We start from the raw sequence: 23,422 nt of genomic DNA, 5'->3' as shown, positions 1-23,422 counted from the left end.
TTTCACATGACTGGTACACAAGGTTGTGCCATTTTCTTATAGGTGCTTTTAATTCTTAGCTTTGCTATTTGGTCTATGATTCATTTCAAGTTATTTTTGTATATGTTGTAAGAGGTTCACTTTCCCCCTCTGTTTACTCCAGCAACATTTGTTGAAAAGACTACCTCTTCCCTATTAAATTATTTTGGCAACTTCATTGAAAACCAATGGACTCTCTGTATACTCCAATTTGTCCACTGATTTATATTTCTTTCCTCATGCCAACACCATTCTCTTAATTCTTACAGCTTCACAGTAAGTTGAACTCAGGTAGTATATGTCTTCCAACACTATTCTTTTATAACACTGTTTTCATCTTCTAGGTCTTTTGCATTTCACACAAGTTTTGTTGTTGTTAGTTTATTTTCGGTTGTGCTGGGTCTTCAATGCTGTACAGGCTTTTCTCTAGTTGTACATGGGCATCTCATTGCTGTGGAGCACAGGTGCTACAGTATGAGGGCTTCGCAAGCCGTAGCACATGGGCATAGTAGTTGCGGCTCCTGGGCTCCAGAGCACAGACTCAGTATTTGTGGTGTATGTATGGGCAGTGGTCACTGAAGAAAACGAATTAGTTGTTACTAGCCAGTTTAACTTATTCAAAGCCTCTGTTATTTTATTGCATACTAAACTAGTGAATTAGTTGGAGAAGGCAATGTCACCCCACTCCAGTACTCTTGCCTGGAAAATCCCATGGACGGAGGAGCCTGGTAGGGTGTAGTCCATGGGGTCGCAAAGAGTCGGACACGACTGAGCGACTTCACTTTGACTTTTCACTTTCATGCATTGGAGAAGGAAACGGCAACCCACTCCAGTATTCTTGCCTACAGAATCCCAGGGATGGGGGAGCCTGGTGGGCTGCCGTCTATGGGGTCGCACAGAGTCAGACACGACTGAAGCGACTTAGCAGCAGTAGCAGCAGCATGTATGGGCTTAGTTGCTCTGTGGCATGTGTGATCTTCCTGGACAAGTGATTGAACCCATTGTCTCTTGCACTGGCAGGCAGATTCTTTACCACTGAGGCACCAAGGAAACACTTCACACAAATTTTGGATCCGTTTGTTACTTTCTATAGAAAAGGATGCCAAGATTTTACGAAAGCGCTAAATATACAGAACAATCTGCATGAAGTGACATCAACAATGAATTTTCTGATTTGTAAACATGGCATCTCACTATATATTTATAACTCCTTTGTCTCAGTAATATTTTGTACATTTAAAAATTACTGAATAACTTTTCCAATAGCAGTTTTACATTTATAGTAAAGTTGAGCAGAATGTACAGTGTTTTCCCATATACCACCTAACCCCTCCCACACACAACCTCCCACAAAATCCTGTACCACAGTGGTACTCTTGTTACAACTGATGAAACTACGCTAACATTACCATTATCGCCAAAGTTCATAGTTTACAGTAGCATCCACTCTCTTTTACAACTATTTGGCTGTACGGGGTCTTAGTTGTGGCACAGGGATCTTTAGCTGTGGCAGGCAGGATGTCCAGCTGTGGCATGTGGGATCTGGTTCCTTGCCCAGGGATCAAACCCAAGGCCCCTGGCATTGGGAGCAGAGAGTCAGCCACGGGACCACCAGGAAGTCCCACAGTAGCATTTACTCTTCGTGTTAGGATGTTCCATGGATTTTGACAAATGTATAATGACAAGGATCCACCATTACAGTATAAAACAGTTTCACTGCCCCCAAATCCCCAGTGCTTTGCCTATTCATCTCTCCCTACTAACTTCTGACAACATTTGATTTCTTACTATCTCCATAGTTTTACCTTTTCTAGAATGTTATGTAGTTGAAATCATCAGTATATGGCTTTCTCAGATTGGCTTCTTTTCACTTAATAATACACATTTAAGTTTCCTCCATGTCTTTTCATAGCTTGATAGCTCATTTCTTTTTTCTTTTTTTTTTTTTAAGCACTAAATAGTATTCTATTGTCTGAATGTACCACATTTGTTTATCCATTCACTTACGGAAGGACATCCCAGGGCAAGTTTTGGCAATTATGAATAAAACTACATTTTATATGATTCTATTTTCTCTTTTTTAGTATATTAGACTATTTTAATTAGTAGCTGCCCTAGAGTTTGCAATATACATTGACAACTAATTCAACTCAGTTGTCAAATAAATTCTACACTGCTTCAAAAGGAGTACCTTCATTCTCAGTTACATCTGACTCTGTGATCCCATTAACTGTAGCCCATTAGGCTCCTCTGTCCATAGAATTTTCCAACAAGAATACTGGAGTGGGTTGCCATTCCCTCCTCCAGGGGATCTTCCCCACCCAGGAATTGAACCCACATCTCCTGCATGGCAGGCAGATTCTTTTCTGTTGAGTCACTGATAAAGCCCCTACAAGTACCTTGTAACAATAAAATATTCCTAACTCCTCTTTCTGTTCCTTGAATCATTGCTGCCATTTATTTCACTTATAGTAAGTGTGTTAACGAGCACACACATGCATACACACGCAAATACACTGTTGCTATTTATCTGAACAAACTCATCAGTTAAATCAACTAAGACGAAAAATAAAAGGTTCTACTTTATGTTCATGTATTTCCTTTTCTTTATGTAGATCTGATTTTCTGACATACCATTTTCCTTCTCTATGAAAAAATTTTAACATTTCCTGTAAAGCAGATCTATTGGCAACTAATACCCTAAATTTTTGTCTGAGAAAGTTTATTTCTCCTTCAAGTTTGAAGGATATGTCCACAGTGCAAAGCATTTTAGGTTGGTAAATTTTGTTCTCATAACACTTGAAATACTTCACTCTACTTTCTTATTGTTTGTATAGTTTAAAGGAGAAGTTGATGTAACTCTTACCTTAGCTCCTCCATAGATACAGTGCTTTTCCCTTGGCTTTCAAGATAGCTTTAATTTTTCTGAAGTTTAAATTATGTTTAGGTGTAGGTGTTTGGTATTTATCCTGTTTGGTGTTCTCTGAGCTCCCTGGATCTGTGGTTTGGTCTCTAACGTTTATTTGGGAGAAATTCTTAGTCACTGTTACTTCAAACATTGCTTTTGTTCCTTTCTTCCTTCCTTCTGGAATTCCCATTATGCATATGCAATTCCCTTTATAGGTAGGAGACCTGAGCTCTTGGATATTCTGGGTTGTTATTGTCATTTTTTTCCCCCTCTTAGTCATATTATTAAAGTCAGCCATTGCTTTTCTCAGCAATGTCTAACTAATAAACCTATAAACAGCTTTCGTCAATTCTGTCAGTAGTTTTTATCTCAAGCATTTTTCTTAGAATTTCCATCTCTGTTTACATTACCAACCAGTTCTTGGATTTTGTCTCTTTCCATTAAAGTACATTAATCATAGTTTCTAAAAAACTCCTGGTTTGATAATTTCAACATTCCTGCCATATCTGACTCTGGTTCGGATGCTTGTTTGGTATCTTCTAATTGTGTTTTTGCTTTTTAGTCTGGTCACTTTTTTGTTGAAAGGTAGACATGATGTACTGGTTAAAAGGAACTATGGTAAACAGGCCTTCAGTAATGCAGTGGTAAAATGTGCGGGAAGAGGAGGCACTCTACTTTTCCTATGATTAGGCCTTTTAGTGAGCCTGTACCCCTAGAATGTGAATTCACTAGTGCGTCTCTGTCCCCACAGCCCTCTTAGGTGGGAGAGGATGGCGAGAGGGGGTTGGAGTTGGCTATTTCTCTCCTCCATGTGTAATGCTAAAGGGAGCACATGCTGGATGTTTTCTTTCCCTCAGGTAGGTTAATCTCTGCTAAGTTTCTCCTGAGGGCAGGCCTATTCAAAAGCTTCTTTGCTTTGCCCATTGCTGGAAGCATGACAGAATTTTTTTCCAGTGAAGATCAGTAGAGCCCATATAGGTAAAACTCACAAAACTGTGCCTTCTCCAATACCAGGACACAGCCCCCTCTTCCGCCTGCCTTGGAGTTTTTAACTCTGAGACTTATCTACTTTGAGCCTTCAGCAATTACAATTTGGGATTCCCTACCCCAGCAGTGGTTGCCGTGGAGGTTTCTGATCCTGTTCCAGGATGTTCTGATTCTCCGTTTCTGCCTGTTTCTCTCTCCAATTTGAGGGGCAGTAGTTTGCTCAATGACCTTCCTTCTGTGGTGGATCAAAGATGAGTAGTTGATTGTTTTCAGTTTGTTCAGCTTTTTACTTGTTAGTATGGAGTGATGACACCTCACATGCTAGATCAGAAATCTGAAGTCTACTTTGCAGTTCTGAAGTTAGGTCTTATGTATATATTCTGGTAATTTACTCCTATGAATATCACATTCTTTGAGGATATTATATTCATAAGTGGCATTAATTTAAAATTTAAAATGGTTTATTACCTGTATATAGAAATACTATAAGAAAACAGTATTATATATAACATATATACATACACCACATAAGTACAGAGGAACAGTGTGATATATACACAGACATAGACCCTATACGGGTCTTCCCAGGTGGAGCAGTGGTAAAGAATCTGTCCACCAATGCAGGAGATGCAAGAGATGCGGGTTCAATCCCTAGGTCAGGAAGATCCCCTAGAGGAGGAAACGACAATCCACTACAGTATTCTTGTCTGGAAAATTTCATGGACAGAGAAGTCTGGCAGGCTATAGTCCATGACTGAAGCACACATAGATACCCTATACAGAAACACAATAAAGTATTTTATATTTATCCACATATTTATAACTTCTAGCACTCTTCATTACTTCACCTTTGCATAGATCCAATTTTCCATCTGGTATTATTTCCTTCTACCTGAAGAAGCTCCTTTATACTCCTGCAGTTCAGGTCTGCTGCGATGTATTTTCACTTTTTTTTTTTTTTAGTGTGAAAAAGTCCGTTTTTCTTGTACACATCTGAAAGATATTTTCACTGAGTGTAGAACTGCAGAAACTGAGACAGTTTCTCTTTTAATCAATTAGAGATGTCGCTCCACTTCAGTACTTTAGAGATGTCTTGCTTTTGACATCTTTAAAGTCTGAATAGTTTACAGTGAGAATCCACATTCTATTTTTGTTCCTTTCCATGTAATGTGTCTTTTCTCTCTGGCTGCTTTTAAGATTTCCTTGTCAACACTGATTTTTAGCAATCTGGTTTGATGTGCTTTCCTTTTGCTTCTTCTTCTAAGGTTTGTTAACCTTTGTTCCTTTCTATTTATGGGTTTAGAATTTTCATCAAATTTGGAAAAATTTTAGATATATTTTCCTGCCCCCTGCCTAGTGATGACTACAATGATATATATATATATATATATTAGACTGATTGATACTATTCTTCAAGTTTCTCATGCTCTGTGCTTTTTCCCCTCATGCTTTTGTTTGAACAGTTTCTGATGATATTTCACGGATTCTTAAAAAGTCAGTAGTTATCTATTTTGTTATTGAACTGAACTGAATGTTTCATTGCATCAACACTGGTGAAATGGTCTGTTCTTGGGTGCCTTAGACCATGATGCTTTTCATCTTTGTAAATGATTGCATAATAAAATTCTTTCTATTTACGCAAGTTCCTTTTGCATCAGATACATATTCTGGTTCACAAGCCTTCTCTTCAATGAGCTTTTTGGCTCAGCTGTTACTACCTTTTTTATTCACACTCTAAACAGAAAATACTTAAACTTCTAAATTGAACCATTACTATAAATACAGAAAGTTAGAAGTGGCACTAATTCCTTCAACACCTGAGGTATCAGAAGGAACAATTATAAAGTCTCATGGCTTTCTCTAGAGTTATCAAAAAGAAAGAACAATATTTTCCCTTTACTTTTAAAAAAGCTCCTTTATTTCTTAAATATTCTAGGATATTTTAAATAAATTACTATGTATAGAAAACTTACATCCATAAATTGCTATGTAGAATAGCTATGAAGGAGGGAGGCCCCCACATTTGAACAATTTAAGAAGCTATATTAAAAATTTTTTTAAGAAATAAAAATTAAAATATCTGTTTGAAGACATCAGAAAGCTCTGATGCAAGCCAGGATATAAAGAACTATTAAGATCCCAGAAAGAATTGGGCTAGACACTTGCCATTGATGTCTTCTCAAGGCATCTGCCAACTAAAACAGACAGGAATACAAAGATGCCAAGAACAAAGTGACTGATTTCAAAGTGAACTGTACTGGGGAGACAAAAATTGGAATACCAAGATCAGCTTAAGAAAAAAAAAAAAACAAAACAGCTAGACCACAGGAAAGGAGGAAAATCAAAATAAGCTGAGTCCAAAAACTACAAACCAGCCTCAGTTCTGCTCAATTCCCAACTGGATTGAAATGTTGTACTATTTACTTATTGCTATATAACAATTTATCCCCAAACATAATGGCTATAAAAAATAGCATTTATTACCTCACAGTTTCTGCAGGAAAAGTACAGAACTGTATAGCTGGGGGGTTTAGGCTCAGGATATCTCACAAGCTCACAGTCAGGATGCTGGCAGTGGCTACAGTCATTGGAAGACATGACTGGGCTGGAATGTTCAAAGGGCTTACTCACATGGTTGTTGGCAAGGTGCTTCACCATGTGTGACAGCACAGGCTGCTTGATGTCCTCAAGAAACCTATCTTGTCCCCATATTATTATGGTATTTAACCTGCCCCAGAGCAAGCCTGGAAATTCCCATGGACTGAGGAGCCTGGTGGCCTGCAGTACATGGGATTGCGAAGAGTCAGACACGACTGAGTGACTTCACTTTCACGCATTGGAGAAGGAAATGGCAACCCACTCTGGCGTTCTCGCCTGGAGAATCCCAGGAACAGGGGAGCCTGGTGGGCTGCATCTGTGGGGTCGCACAGAGTCGGACACGACTGAGGCGACTTAGCAGCAGCAGCAGAGCAAGCAATCCAAGAGAAAGAAAGCTACAATGCCTCTAGTGATTTAGTTACATAGTGTCACTTTGCCACTTTGGTATCCTATTTGCTGTCACTACTAAGTACAGCCCAAGCCAGGAATTAGGAACCTTATAATGGGAAAGTTAAAGTATCAGTCGCTCAGTCATGTCCGACTTTTTTGGACCCCATGGACTGTAGCCTGCCAGGCTCCTCTGTTCATGGGATCCTCCAGGCATGAATACTTTGGTGGGTTATTGTCTGAGCCGCCAGGACTATCAAAGAATTTATGGGTACATTTTAAAACCAGTAGAAGAAGCTGTGTCCCTGTCTCTGCCTCCTGCCACAATATAGGGTGAATTCATTCTGATAAAAGATAATATCATTTAGAGCCTCCATAATTTTTAATACATAATGTCCAAGATTCAAACAAAAAAAATCAGTAAGTATAATAAGACACAGGGCGGACTTCCCTGGTGGCACAGTGGATAAGAATCCACTTCTCAGTGCAAGGGATAAAAGTTCGACCCCTGCCTGGTCCAGGAAGATCCTACATGCTGCAGAACAACTGAACCTGTGCACCACAACTACTAAGCCTGTGCTGTAGAGCCCACAAGGCACAGCCACTGAGCCTCCATGCTGCAACTACTGGAGTCCATGGGCCTGGAGCCTTAAGCGAAGCCATCACAATGAGAAGCCAGGGGACCCCAGCAGAGAACAGCTACCACTTGCCACAACTAGTGAAAGCATGCACAAAGCAACGAAGAGCCAGTGCAGCCATAGTATACAAATAAAAGAAACAAGGCAAAGACGATGTGTAGTAAAAAGAAAGAGCTCAAAGTGACCCAGATATGAGTAATAAAAAATAAATCAGAAAATAATAGCAATTAAAATGCTCAACATGTGATGACAAGATGAAGAATTTTACCACAGGACTTACTTGAATCTATTAAAAATGGATCCAATGGGAAGAAGAGATTGGAAAATTAAACTGAAACTAAGAACTAAATAGGTGAGTACTTAACAGCCACTTGGATACAGCTGAAGAGAGAATAAATAAATTAGAAAATGGTGGAAATAGCACAGAGAACAAAAAAGATGGAGTGTACAGAGGAGAAGAATATAACTGGAATACCAGAAGGGGAGAAGAGACAGCATGGTGCAAAACCAGTATCTAAAAGGAAAATAGCCAAGAATTTTTCAAAGATAATGAAAAGACAGGAAGTCACAGATTCAAGAACTTTGAGCTCCAATCAGGATAAACTAACCCCTCCACATGACAGAATATGACTGATGAAAATCAAAGATATATATAGACTATCTTGAAAACAGCTACAGAAATACACACACTATCCTCAAAGAAGGAACAATACGATGGATATCTCACTATTCAATAGCAATTATAAAAGTCTGAAAACAAGGTAATGACATCTTGAAAGTGCTAAAAATAACTGCCTACTTATAATTCAATACCAGGTTAAAACATTTAAAGACATATGAAATTTTTTCCAGACAAATACAATGTCCTGGGCAGAATTTTAAAAATAAATATTAAATGGAATTCTTGAGGCAGAAGAAAAAGTATCCTTGATGGAAATACAGGAAGAAATGAAGAGCAACAGAAAGGGTCAATACAGTTCACTCTTGCACAATGAGGGCGTTAGGGGTGCCAGCCCCTCTTGCAGTTCCAATCCAAGTATAAACTTCTGACTCCCCCCAAAACTAGTAATGGGCCTCATAGATGGCTCAGTTGTAAAGAATCTGCCTGCCAAGCAGGAGACCTGCGTTCGAGCCGCAGGTTGGGAAGATCCCCTGAGGAAAGATATGGCAACCTACTCCAGTATTCTTGCCTGGGAAATTCCATAGACAGAGGAGCTTGGTGGGCTACCGTCCATGGTGTTGAAAGACGTGACTTTCGACTTTATGACAAAACATGGACATGACTTTATGACTAAACAACAACAAAAAACAAAAACTAGTAATAGACTACTATTAACCAGAAGCCTTATTGGTAACATAAAAAGTCAGTTAACATATATTTTGTATGTTATATTATATACTGTATTCTTTCAATAAAGCAAGTTATAGAAAATATTAAGAAAATCATAAGGAAAATACAGTACTCTTCTGTATTTACTGACACTGTAAATTTTCATAGTCTGTTTACAAGATGAATTATCTGTCAGTACCTACATCAATATTTGTCCTATAAGATACAAAATACCATAGATAGTATATGTATTATTAACATCAGACATCAAAAATAAACTGAGAAATTCATATTTGCTTGCTGCTGCTAAGTCACTTCAGTCGTGTCTGACTCTCTGCGACCCCATAGACAGGAAGCCACTGTCCCTGGGATTCTCCAGGCAAGAACACTGGTGCTTACAGGTATAATTTTTACTGAAAAAAATCCATTATATCTATGTATATAACAACACTGAGCAGTTCTAACCATTATTGTTCAAGAGTCAATCATATCTGAGGAACTCTAAGTGAACGAGCTATCTCTTGAGAAACCTATATGCAGGTCAGGAAGCAACAATTAGAACTGGACATGGAACAACAGACTGGTTCCAAATAGGGAAAGGAGTGTATCAAGGCTGTATATTGTTACCCAGCTTATTAAACTTATATGCAGAGTACATCATGAGAAACGCTGGGCTGGAAGAAGCACAAGCTGGAATCAAGATTGCTGGGAGAAATATCAATAACTTCAGATATGCAGATGACACCACCCTTATGGCAGAAAGTGAAGAGAAGTGGACGACAGAGGATGAGATGACTGGACGCCATCACCGACTTGATGGACATGAGTTTGGGCAAGCTCTGGGAGTTGGTGATGGACAGGGAAGTCTGGCATGCTGCAGTGCATGGGGTCACAAAGAGTTGGACACGACTAAGACTGAACTGAACTGAAAAGTTAATCATTTCCCCAACAATCTGCCGTACAATCTCCAACACAAACCACAAATATATCGATGTAGAGGTTTCCAGGTACTGTTACATAGCTCTATTCCAGCACTTGCCAATATCACATTATCCTAATTACTGCAGTTTCATAATGTTCTGATGTCTGATGCCAAACTGCTTTTAGTTTGTTTCTCTGTTTAAAAGGTATCTTGACCTCTTAGCCCACTGCATTTATCTTACCATTTTAGAATTAACTCAACTTGTCAAGTTCCATAAAATTGCACACTATGAAACTGATTGAAATTTTACTCTATAAATTAATTTGAATGAAAGTAACAGCAATTTCTAATACTGCATTGTCCAAAGCATAAACATGGTATATTTCTTCAGTGAATTCTTCTTTAACATCTCAAAGTTTTGCAATTTCCTTCAGAGTTATTACATGACTGGTAATTATATTTCTAGGTACTTGATATATTTAATACTATAATGTTAAAGATTTTTTCATTTCCTAATTTTTTATATCTCGTATGTGTGCTAGTCATTCAGTCACGTGTCCAACTCTTTACGACTCCATGGACTGTAGCTTACCAGCCTCCTCTGTCTATGGAATTCTCAAGGCAAGAATACTGGAACGGAAAGCCATTCTTTCTCCAGGGGATCTTCCCAACACAGGGATAGAACCTGGCTCTCCTGCATTGCAGGCAGATTCTTTACTGTCTGAGCCATCAGGAAGCCCATATTTGGTATATAAGAATACAACTGATTTCTTATATCCTTGAGTTTAGCAATTGTGCTAAACTCTAATTAATCCTAGTAATTTATCTGTTAAGTTCCGTTGGATTTTCTACATATATATAATACCCCAATCATCTCTGCAATAATATGTACTGTTTTTTAAAATCTTTTATATTTTTCTCTTTTTTTTTTCGCATTAGCCAAGATAACAGTATAACATTAAAGTGGTAACAGCAGGCACCCTTCTATTTTTATCTCAAAGGGAATATTTCCCATATTTCACTATCAGATTAGTTTTAGGGTTTTTTATAGATACTCTTTCAGAGAAGGCAATGGCAACCCACTTCAGTACTCTTTGCCTGGCAAATCCCATGGACAGAGGAGCCTGGTAGGCTGCAGTCCATGGGGTCACTAAGAGTTGGACACGACTGAGTGACTTCACTTTCACGCGTTGGAGAAGGAAATGGCAACCCACTCCAGTATTATTGCCTGGAGAATCCCAGGTACGAGGTAGCCTGGTGGGCTGCTGTCTATGGGGTCGCACAGAGTCAGACACAACTGAAGCGACTTAGCAGCAGCAGCAGCACAGATACTCGTTATTAAAGAAGTTACCTCTTATTCCAAGTTTGGTAAGAATTTGTTTTTAATCATAAAACAAATATTTTATCAAATCCTACATCTATTGTGAGCTGATGATGACTCTCCTAGCACATTACTTAAGTTAACTCGTTATTGTTAAACCAACATTGCAGCATTCCTGGAACAAACTCAACTTTTATATATTGTTGAATTTGGTTTACTGGTCTCCTGTTTAGGATTATTTGAATCATTTTGTGGGTATAAGTAAACTGTAATTTCCATCTCTGTAAAATTCTACAATTGATTTCATTATCAACATGTCAAGAGTTAAATACACTTTAGTATCTAGTCTCATGAAATGAACTGGAGAATAGTTCCTCTTTTTTTTATATTTGGTATGGTTTGTTTAAAACTGGTATTATTTCTTCCTTAAATGTTTTATAAAATTCACCATTGAACCTCACCTACTTACTTACCGGGGTCAAGTTGCACATTTCTTGTATACACCTATTCTCACACTCACTTTGGGCTGAGAATGCTGCCTGAAACAGTTTCATAAACTGTACATTCTGCTTTCATTACAGAGCATGGAAAGGTGAATTGTTCGTATCACAGGTATAAGCCATTGATAAACTTTGCATCAATTCAGTTCAGTTGCTCAGTCGTGTCCGACTCATTGTGACCCCATGAATCGCAGCACGCCAGGCCTCCCTGTCCATCACCAACTCCCGGAGTTCACTCAGACTCGCGTTCATTGAGTCTGTGATGCCATCCAGCCATCTCATCCTCTGTCGTCCCCTTCTCCTCCTGCCCCCAATCCCTCCCAGTATCAGAGTCTTTTCCAATGTGTCAGCTCTTCACATGAGGTGGCCAAAGTACTGGATTTCAGCTTTATCATCATTCCTTCCAAAGAAATCCTAGGGCTAATCTCCTTCAGAATGGACTGGCTGGATCTCCGTGCAATCCAAGGGACTCTCAAGAGTCTTCTCCAACACCACAGTTCAAAAGCATCAATTCTCTGCGCTCAGCCCTCTTCACAATCCAACTCTCACATCCATACATGACCACAGGAAAAACCATAGCCTTATTTTAATGCTGTCTTCACGTTTTCACTTATATCAACAGCATTTTATTTTTCTTTTTTGTCACTTTATGAGTTTCAGCACAGGCATCAGTAAGTGGCAGCAATAAAGGCTCATTGAAATGTGACTCTCTTCTTTGCCAACTAAGTAAATGCCTTCTTCACAGCAGCCTCCTGACTCAAACTAGAATGCAGACCTCAATATCACGAACATTAGGATTTCTTCTGAAGAGTCAGAACTGCATGTAAATGGCGTAGATCTGAAATGCTTCTCTTCAATTTTACAGCATCCTTGAGAACGCACAATCATTTGGGGAAGAAGAGTGATATTCTCCATTCAATGGCCATTATTTAACTCACTTACTTTTGGTTATATAGTTTCCTCTTTTTTAAAAGCTGCGGTATAATTTACCATATAAAAGCAAAATCATAGGATACTTTAAGGAGTGAATGTTAAGTAAATAAATAATATTATAAAGCTCAAAAATTGTTGAGAGACACCAGTGGAAATAATTCATTAAAATGTCCCCACCCCTCTACCCTTGAACATCAATCCAGGCCAAGATCACTAATCAAGCTTCTCTGTTAAACTAAACTAGTTCTTCCCTGCCAGTCTCAAATCTTTTATGAGACTAGACTGGAGATCAGGTGTGTTCTCAGCTGCTTTGTGATCAATTAGATGAATAAGTTAGTCTATTCACTCTAATTTGACATTATTGTGATACTATATACTTCCAACATGCAGGGAACTAATTTTAGTCACTTTTTTCCTTGTATTATTTTCCTAATCTTACTCTTCTGTGTAATTTTTTAAAAATCACTGTTTCACAGGGCCTTGATTCTTCTATGTGTAGAAGTGGAAACTACTAGAATGATCCAGTTTATCACTCTGGTTGCCATATCAATAGAAAGCATCACAGTGAAAAACCTGATCAGTTAACCAACTCAGAGTTTTATTTAGTACAGTTAAAACAACAATTAAACTTTTGGAGAACCAATTTCTTTATAATGGACACAAACAGTTTTCATATAAATAGGAAGCTTTAAGCTATTTTACATTGAGAAAAAGAGTACATGTGTTTACAAACACATTTAGATAAGCAAGTTCATGCATTTTTATAGATATGCGTACCTTTCAGAAACAGCTTCATTATGTTCCCGTGACCAATGACTCTTTTCACTTGCTTTTTCTGAACGATTAGAAGTTTCAGATTTCACAGTTTTCCTTTCCTGTGGACTATTAACTGACTCTGGATTCTCATCCAAATTCACCGTCTCTGAATTTGCAACCTGTTAATTGGGTGAGGAAAAAGCAGTTGAGGGGAGTGTTACCAACTGTGGTCTTCTACACAAAATTGATAGGTTAAAATTTCACTTGGAAATTGTTCTCACACTATTTCTGCATACATATGGTAAAACAAATTATATGTGTATCAATGGCTGATGACCATGATTGCAGTTACTCTGCCAAAATGAATTTTTAAAAAAATACATCAAAAGAAATAAAAATGACAACATGAAGCAACTTCTTAGCTTTAAAAGAAGGAAAAACAAAAACCTAAGTACTCAGACACAGAAGAATGAAGAAGATATTTTATTCCTATTATACTGAATTTTAGGAATTAATAAACATTCTGCTTTAAAAAAGAAAATTTTATTTTTTATACTTATAGTAATAAAGTGAAGACCAGAAATGAATCAATTTTCCAACTTGTTCTTCTCTAACTGATGAGTTTTGGATAGTCTAGTAATTTCCCAAATCAAATACTGGTTCCTTTTTGCTAAACAGTTTCTCGTTCAATTTATCTCCTCTCTCCCATTTTACTGTAAGAAGCAAGAAACCAAGCCAAACTTTCAACACTTTGCTCAAAATCTCAACAGCCTAATAAAAATACAAGCTTATCACTTATAAATTCTGCTTTCCATGTTATATCACTGTAGTTCACATTTCAGCTAAGCTTTCTCCCACAGTGTAATAAGAACTCCCTCCTCCCCAATTTCCAATAATGTTCCTTATTTGAGTTCACAGACAGTGCTTTTAAATGCCCATATTTCTACCAACAGTCTGTTTATGGAGATTTAGGTATTTTCTTAAAATATATAAAGTTTCTCTAAGATGTTCCTCATTTCCTCCTGAGCCCTTATTTGCAGACTTTAACATATATATTTCTACTAAGTCTGTTCATTGCAATCTAAGCTTTTGAAAAATCATGTTCCTCAATATTCCTCCAGCTGCTACCATTCCAAATCCACTTCCACATTTTAGGTATTTGTTACAACAGTACACCATACTTCCTGATACCACATCCTGTATTAGTTTTTGGAGGCTGTGATAACAAATTACCACAAACTCGGATTTAAAACAACAGAAATTTATTCTATCATACTTCTGAAGGCCAGAAGTTTGAAACTGGTTTTATTTAGATCAAGTTTTAGCAGGGCTGGATCCCCTTCTGGAGGCTTCAGGAGAGAATCCATTTCCTTTTTTCCAGCTTCTAGGAGCTGCCAGCCTTCCTTAGCTTGTAACCCTTGCCTCCATCTTCAGTGCAATCATCCAACCTCTGCTTTCATTGTCCCATCTCTATTTTCTGTCTTTAACCTTCACTCCTGTTATAAGGACCCCAGTGATCATATTGAGCCCACTAAGATAATCTTCTCATTTATAAGCTTCTTTTAATAACATACAGGTTTTGGGGATTAGGTCAGGATATCTTTTGGGAGCTATGATTCACCACTATGAACCATCTTGATACAATTAGCACAGATGTGAAACTTATAGAATATTACACCCAATATTCTTTTCAAGTTTACATGGAACATTCACCAGGGAAAAGCATACCTTGGGCATAAACTAAGTGTCAATAACTCAAGATCAAAATCTTACATAGTATGTTCTTTGACCAAAACAGATATCAATAAAATTAAGATAGCTAGAAATGTCTGGAAATTAAACACATACTTCTAAATAATTCACAGATCAAAGAACAATACAAGAGAAATAAATTATTTTGAACTAATGGAAAACAAAAATACAGTATAATACAAATTATTATTATACTCTCTACACTGAGAATTACATAATATAAGTGCTAAGAGGATGCTTAGAAAAAGCAGTGCTTAGAAGAAAACTTGTATCTTTAAATATTTTCTAGTAGAAAAGAAGGTTAAAAATTAAAGCTCTTTTTCTCTTAAGAAGCTGGAAAAAGAACATATTACATCTAAAATAAGATTGATCAAAAAAAAAAAAGAAAAGAAAACATGGATTATACAAGTAACAGAAATGAAAGAGTATATCACTACAGATGTACAAATATTAAAATGACAAGGGAATTTTATCAATAACTTTATGCCAACAAAACCAACAACTTAGATAAAATAGACAAATTCCTTGCTGAGATAACTTACAAAACTAATACACAAGATGAAACAAAAATCTTAATTGCTTTATACTATTAAAGAATTATATTTTCAGGAAAAAGTCTTCTTATAAGAAAACTTCTGGCCCAAATGGTTTTCAGAGGTGGATTTTATCAAATATTTAAAGAAGTAATAAAAATCTTACACAAACTTTCAGAAAACAGGGAAGAAAATGCTTTGCAATTGAGTTATTGAGGCTAGTGCTTATATGAAACTGAAGGGAATAAAGACAGAAGAAAAAAATTCAGTGAATGTATACTTAAGATTATTTTAAATTTTATATAAAAACTATAATCAGATCCTAAGCTCTATTTAATGACACTCATGTTAAGATATTTTGAAGTGGACACTGCAAAGTATATTTTGATACAAAATATATTAGTACTTATGAATGGACCAAATATAAAGATGGCTTGCGGGATGAGTAGAATGACAGATACATGACAAATATAAATATATTAAAAAAAATAAAGGTAGAAGATAGACAATGACTATACAAGCATTCACTGTGAAATTCTTTTAGCTTTACTGTGCACATTTGAAATTTTCATCCTGATAAAATGACAGAGAGGGAGGCAGTCTAGGTGATCACAAATCACCTCTCTACTCATTTTATAGAAGAAATACAAGTGGCATTACTTTTGGCTATCTGAGGGTATCTTCTCCAGAGTCATAGGAATATTCTTAAGTATAAATTTATTATCTTTTAAACCTATGTCTTCATCTAGAAGTATATTCTCTTCTTACAATCCAACTACTTATAATGTGAGTCAAGTAAGTTATTAAAACTCCTATACATTTATACCAACCTTACAAACTGTATTGTTGGGTACCACGTTTGGTTCCACAAAATGCCTTTGAGATAACACCGCTCTAACACGTCTTTGAAGTCTTGCTATTTTTGCCTAGAAAAAACAAAAACAAAACCAGAGTACCAAAAAATACATCATATAGAGATGGCGAGAAAACTACTTGCCCATGTAGTTTTGTGAGTCTTAGGCATCCACCAAATATATGAGAAATTCTTATGTAAGACAAACATTTAAATCAGGTTTGATGCTAGTATAACATGTCCAAGAATGGAAGATTAAAAAGGAAAATGAAACTTCTAATTAGCTCACCATAAAATTAATGGTGATAGAAATACCAATCTACAAGTAACCTTAGAAGAACAAAATAAAACAAACAAAAAAAACCCCTAAAGAAAGCCTGAAACAGCTTATACAAACTCTAATACAAAATGTATTTTTGAACTGACACCAAATGGCTGATGGCTCTACAAGTATTTCTCAAGGACCAAAACAGCTGAGGTACAATAAATTCTATGTATAGTATTAATATATCAGGTTGTGGCCAGGGATCAGATTTCAGTCTACCTTTATTTTCCTTTCCTAACATGTGTAACATCATTAAATTCTACTTTTTAAAAGGACTCGAATGAAACCAGATGAAGTTAGAAACTTACGAAGAGTTCATCTGCTACTGCTTCATGTTTGCTCTTGCACTGTGTCTTCCCAATGCGCTCAGTCAATTCTCTCAGTTTGTTATCAAACAGTTTGTAATTTATACTATAGATCTCCTGTCGAACCAAATGTCTGACCTAGAATTTAAAAATACAAAACACTCCATGTTTCAAATTTAAAAGCAATTTATTTTCTACTTCTTGAAAACAGCTTTGCTTTTTTCTAGGTTTATTGTAACTAGTAAATGTACTTTATTTATATATTTGTATTACTATATCAGTAAGTTTTATAAAAGTTAAAAATCAAATTCAGCAGAACACATCTAACATTTAAACAAATGTATAAGCTAGAAATTAAGTTTATGCTCCCAATACTAATTTTAGTTTCCTACAGTTTCAGTTGAATTCCTAAATTAAAGCCTATTTAGTCCCATTTATATATATTTTTAATGACCATAACTAAAACCTAGTACTCTATGAAGAGACTGTACTTATCTCAAATGGCTGGTTGATCTGTAGCAGGTATAAAGCAAATTATGAAAATTTGAGCCTTGACCCTGTCATTAACAAGCTATATGACCTTTGGGAAGTCACAAAACCTCTGAGCTTCATTTCCCCTGTCCACAAATGGACAGATGTCATAGTGTTGAAAAAGGGATGCTCGTAGGATTTTCGTAAGAACATAAAAAGATAACATGCATAAGAGCTCTATAAAATGGAGAATACTAAATTTAAAGAAAGGACATAAATAAGCAAAATAATCTCCATACATAGTTTTATGTTGGGGGTGGGGATGGGGAGTAGGGAGGACTTATTGTTAAAATTGTAAGATACTAGTGACAATTATGTGATTAATGCTATCTGGCATAATGCATGCTATTCTATCAGATTATAGTAGTTAGCACATGAAACACTAATGAATTTCATTATCTGGCTGGTTTTCAGAAAATAGATTGGCCTGTTTTCAGGGAACATAATTAATCTCAATGCCCAAGGAAATGAACAGCTCTGCTGAGCCATACGTTCAGAAATATTCACTACAGGTGTTTGTTCAATGTATATGCTCCTTTAAGCAACTCTCACAACAGAGTAGTCTCTTTTAGTAAAAAACCTGTCATGATATAATTAAGATATTTATTAGTAATATTTATATCTTCCCCTAGTATCTTGTAACTTGGGGTTCAAAATTAGAACAGTTTCTATGTTAAACTCATTTATACTTATGTCACTTGGATGACTAGTCATAATCAGTACTTTTGATTATTCCCAAGGTTTTATCTTCTCATTCCCAATTGTTCTTGCTCCTCAAAATTTCTGTCTACTCTATTTCTTCTGTAGTGCTTCAATAACATTTCTTCAGTGGTTTTTCAACATTATCAGACATGATTATCACTTGTACTCTTTACAATTTTTGAATATCTGATTAAACTAACTGCTTAAAATAAACGTATTATGTAAGTAAATGCTCAGAAACTCATACTATTTTTACTGGCAGCCGTTACCTATCAACCTGTGTAAGGTTTTTATGCATTACTGCATGCTTGCCAATTCACTGACTAAGGTCAATATGTGAAGCTCACACCCCAATGAAATTTTGGAAAAACATGTCCGTTCTGTTTAGGGAAATACTATCTTGCTAAGAAGCAAAAGGAACACAGTGTTCATCAAACTTCCCTGGTAAGGAAGAATCACATGCAATACTTGTTAAAAATCACAAATTCTTGGGCCCTAACCTGGATTCATCAAACAATTTCCTGGAAAGGCACCACTAATGATTCTCATCAGGTAAGTTTGAGAAAAAAGAAGCTTAAAACAATTATTAGTGTAAAACAATTGGCTCAGTGTAAAATAAACACAATTTAAATAAGTACTCTTGATGGTTCAGATGAAGGCAGACTCTTAAAACTTCATTACTTTGGACTAACTGCCCATTAAGGCATGATTCCTATGGTGTAGCAGAGAGATTCGTTCTCACTTAGTGGTGACATTCTTCATATAGAAGGAAGGCACAATAACCTCCACCAAATACCTCATAAATGTCTTCTACCGATGGTAATGTGACTAAAATTATGGAATCCAGATGAAGTTCTAGCTACAATTTGCATATGGCAGGCAAAGTGGCCTAAATATTAGAGAAAGACTGGCAATTATGTATCTGACTCAACCTTCTACAATAGTGCATAGGGTGAATAACTTAGACTTCAGAAGAAAACCCCGTCTACTTCAGTAATTTAACTGGAATACACTAGGACAAGATCCTTTTGAAACCTCAAAAGATGAGTCAACAGCTTTCACACTCTCTCAGTAGGAAAGAACAATGTCAGAATGGGAAGCCCTATTCCACTGGGATTCAAACGAGGAAAACAGATGTGGTTTAGACAGTCAACTGTTTAGACAGGAATTAAAATATCAAGTGAGTGAGAGTTAGTTACCGGGAGACAGATAAAAGGAATTAGCTAAAAACCTTTGTGTCTGGACAATGCAAGAAACTTCTGGTGGTAGTGGCTCAGGGGGATAACAAATAAACTGCATTCTCCAAACCTCAATGGAAAAGGACCATATTCTGCGTCAATGTGGACCAACTATTTTGTGAGGCAGATAACAGCAGTGAATGAAACTGATTTTTCCATGCCAGAAGAATTAAAATGTTCAAAGAATAAATTTTGTCTTTATATGTCCACATCAGAACTTATTACTGAATTCAGCTACTAACTCACTGGGAATAACACATCTGCAATCCCCAACCTCTTAAGCTATATCCATGCAAAAGACGTGGGTTGGATCCCTGGGTCAGGAAGATCCCCAGAATAGGAAATGGCAACTCATTTCAGTATTCTTGCCTGGGAAATCCCACGGACGGAGGAGCCTGGTGGGCTACAACCCATGGAGCTACAAACAGCTGGGTACGATTGAGACTGAGCATGCATGCACATATGCACGTACACACACACACACACACATGCTTAACATAATTCTGCTACCTCATTCTTGCAAACAGCAGAATACTTACTTTTTTTTTTTTAATGTCTTCTTTGCCTTGCAGAAGAAAGCAAGAGATAGAAAGGGTGAAAGTGTTGCCTCACCTTTTAAGCTGATTCTGTTTGAGTCTTTCAAAAGGTTTCCGTTTATTATGCAAATCTATATTCATATAATACGTAACTATGTAATTGTAATGGCCTGTGTTAGAAACAGTGGTATTTTTGTTTCTGAAACAGTAGGATAGTTTGGATTGAGAAATTGTGATCCATTATAGCTAATGACAGACATTAATCACATAATGACTTTTAGTTGTAGCATTTCAGTGGTAATAAAATAGCAAACATGACCATCAAAACAAGTCCTGATACAGGACCTACTAAATTTGAAGCTCATTATACTCAAACTCAGAGTAAATCAGACATGTATAGAAACTGTAATACAATGAGATGAAATAGGCCAAAAAGAAAAGAAAAAGTGCATTTAATGCCAGAAAAGCAAAATGTCAGATAATGCAACATTATCGGTACAAACTTGGAAATGACAGCAAGTGAACCCAAATGTAGCAGGACTTTACAATGAATGTCTGAGCTCCCTGACTCTATGAAGTATCAACTGTGATAACAAACAGCTATAGCTGGAGATCAAAGAATCCCATGACCAGTATAAAAGAGACAGAACGAAACTCAAGGTCATGTAGTATCTGACTTGAAAGATTTGAGCAAAATACTGACTGAAAAGCCTATTCTCTATTAATACCACAGCTCCCTCCCTTCACATGATTCTGTAGGCTTCTCTGTAAAGGACCATTTTCAAGGATCTAGAGATGTGATGTGGAGAAGGCAATGGCACCCCACTCCAGTACTCTTGCCTGGAAAATCCCATGGGTGGAGGAGCCTGGTAGGTTGCAGTCCATGAGGTCGCTGAGGGTCAGACATGACTGAGCGACTTCACTTTCACTTTTCACTTTCATGCATTGAAGAAGGAAATGGCAACCCACTCCTGTGTTCTTGCCTGGAGAATCCCAGGGACAGGGGAGCCTGGTAGGCTGCCGTCTATGGGGTCGCACAGAGTCGGACACGACTGAAGTGACTTAGCAGCAGCAGCAGAGATGTGATGTAAACAATTATTTTTTCCTAATACCTCCACCTGCTAATTCAGTCTTCATGTACCAGTCCTTCATCATGAAAGTTATCTGTACTCACTGTGTAGATCAATTAACTTTTACTATCTTTTAAAAAGTAAGCTTCTGAAGCAAATATTTAAGGCCAATATTTTACCTGTTCCAGCAAAGCTGTTTGCTTTTCCAGAGCTAAAGAAATATTTTCATTAATTTGTTCTGAAGTTTTCACACGCTTAACATTTTCTTTGTTTTCTGAAAACATCCTCTTCTTTTGATTATGGCCTTGGGAAGATGAAAAGATCAGAGATAAAAATTTTCCTTCTAATGAAAGAAACAGGAGGATTTTCTAATTTAGGGACCCCTAAGCAAATTTAAAAACTAAAATGTGACCATGGAGCATTTTTTAGAAAATATAATTGTATAAAAAATTCCAACAAATTAAAAAAAAAAATCTTAGTACTCGTTTGGGATATACTTTCCTCCCATCTTACATAATATACATTTAATGCTTATTTAATAATAATAATAACTGAATAAATTATAGCATTAGATCTTCTATTTATAGTTGAGTGGTCTCACATTATTTTTAGGTGACGCTACTATTACTTCTAAGCAATTTAAAATTCACCTTGTTAAATGATTATTCTGTAGCCTAGACAAGAAAACAAATATATTTTTCCTATGAAATCTTTTCTTGTATTTCATCAAGCTATAAAACACCCTACTTTTAATAAACTTCTGCTATTTTAATGATTTTATAATCCTAAAACTTCATTGGTTATTTGTATTTCTTACACTACATACACACAAACCTGTATGCATATGTATGCTTATTATCTATCAACTTATACTTGACATGTAATATATAGGTCAATTCTAAGGAAAGAAATGGGTTCATCAACTATTTTAAAAACCCACTCTCTCAACTAGCCTTCTTATTAATAAAACTCCAAAAACAGAAAAAGTGTCAATGAAGCAAACAATCCCTATAAACCACCTTTTAATCCTGTTGTACTTTCAAAGGAAAGTGACTGATTCCTTCTTTGCCAGAACTTACTTCCCGTTGGAGACAGAGGATACCATTCCCCATCACTGCCAAGAATGGTTCAGAAACAAGATACTCTGAAATAATTATTGTCATCATTTACTGTTTTCCTGTCTGTAAGGATTCTACTGTATCTATATCTGAGATAATGAAATTCCCCCAAGCAAAGTAACTATTATAATTTCTCCAAGAGATACATAAGTATTCACTTACTGTTATTACTATCAGTGCCAAGTGAGGACAGCCACTTTGCGTCTATATTTTCACAACTTAAAATGCTGGAAAGACAGGTCCTATAGGATTCTTCACTTTTCAAAATGTCATCAGCACAGTTACTTGAAATGACTGAATTCACCAATTTAGGTATTTTATCAGCAGGCACAAAAGGGTCATCTGAACTGAAAATTAAAATGTCACTTTGCTTTTTATCATATAATTCAGCACTGGAATTTGCTTCTAAATAGGAAACTATCTTGTCAATTCTCTTATCATCCAAGGTATTTGTTTTTGTAGACTTTGGAATTTGAACTATACCACTCAATACACTGGATAAATGGCAAATGGATTTCAGATTACAATCTTCTTTATGTTCAAAAAAGGATCTTGTTACACTTGCCTGACATTCAAAATGATTTTCATAAGTATTCTGTGAATCTTTTGCCTCATGTATAAAGAGTTTCCCAGGAAATGCTACTGTTTTACTTGGCTTTTCATAAGGGTACACAACTTGTTCTTCTGTGTATTCCAATCTTGCTTCTGAATCAATAATTTCTAGTGGTTTTATTAAATTCTGAGAAAATTCTTTACTTTTTGGTTCACATACTGAATTTCTGATGGAGTTCAATGAGGAAGCATCATTTTCAGAATGTCTACATTTGCTACTTATGACATCAGTACTTGAATTCTGATTACCACTTGATATATTATTCTCAATTGCCGCTGTTTTTAGTGCTTCAACATTCCTTGACTTATTCAGGATCTCTACTTGCTTCCGGCAACTTACAGGCATTGTTTTCTTGGCTTTTAAAATCTTCCGTTTACTTCTATCTGGACTTGCCATCTTTCATATCCTGGAATGTAAAATACCATATTTGAATGCATTTCTCTAACAGACAAAAGCTAACACTTATTTACAATATTAAAATAATGTTGAGACTATATGCCAGATTTAGATAATTATTTTTATTGAAAATTATATCCATTTTCATCTGT

General features: G+C 36.3%; 1 protein-coding gene across 11 annotated transcripts in view; it reads right to left on the bottom strand.

The window, feature by feature from the left end:
- ATF7IP2 (activating transcription factor 7 interacting protein 2) overlaps window positions 1-23,422 on the bottom strand; it is a 54,887-nt gene that overhangs the window by 12,534 nt on the left and 18,931 nt on the right. For all 11 annotated transcript variants that reach the window (XM_042239803.2, XM_012104096.5, XM_060405868.1 and 8 more), the window contains 5 exons: window positions 22,424-23,280; window positions 21,323-21,447; window positions 17,070-17,204; window positions 16,414-16,509; window positions 13,320-13,477 (listed from right to left, as the gene is read on the bottom strand). In XM_042239803.2, the coding sequence (XP_042095737.1) occupies window positions 13,320-13,477; window positions 16,414-16,509; window positions 17,070-17,204; window positions 21,323-21,447; window positions 22,424-23,270 (1,361 nt within the window). In that variant the 5' untranslated portion in view covers window positions 23,271-23,280. The remainder of the gene's footprint in view (window positions 1-13,319; window positions 13,478-16,413; window positions 16,510-17,069; window positions 17,205-21,322; window positions 21,448-22,423; window positions 23,281-23,422) is intronic.

The sequence above is a fragment of the Ovis aries genome, chromosome 24 (assembly GCF_016772045.2).
Source record: "Ovis aries strain OAR_USU_Benz2616 breed Rambouillet chromosome 24, ARS-UI_Ramb_v3.0, whole genome shotgun sequence".
Classification (NCBI taxonomy): Eukaryota; Metazoa; Chordata; class Mammalia; order Artiodactyla; family Bovidae; genus Ovis; species Ovis aries.
The sequence above is the reverse complement of the archived record's forward strand: the minus strand, read 5'-3'. Positions and strand labels throughout refer to the sequence as shown.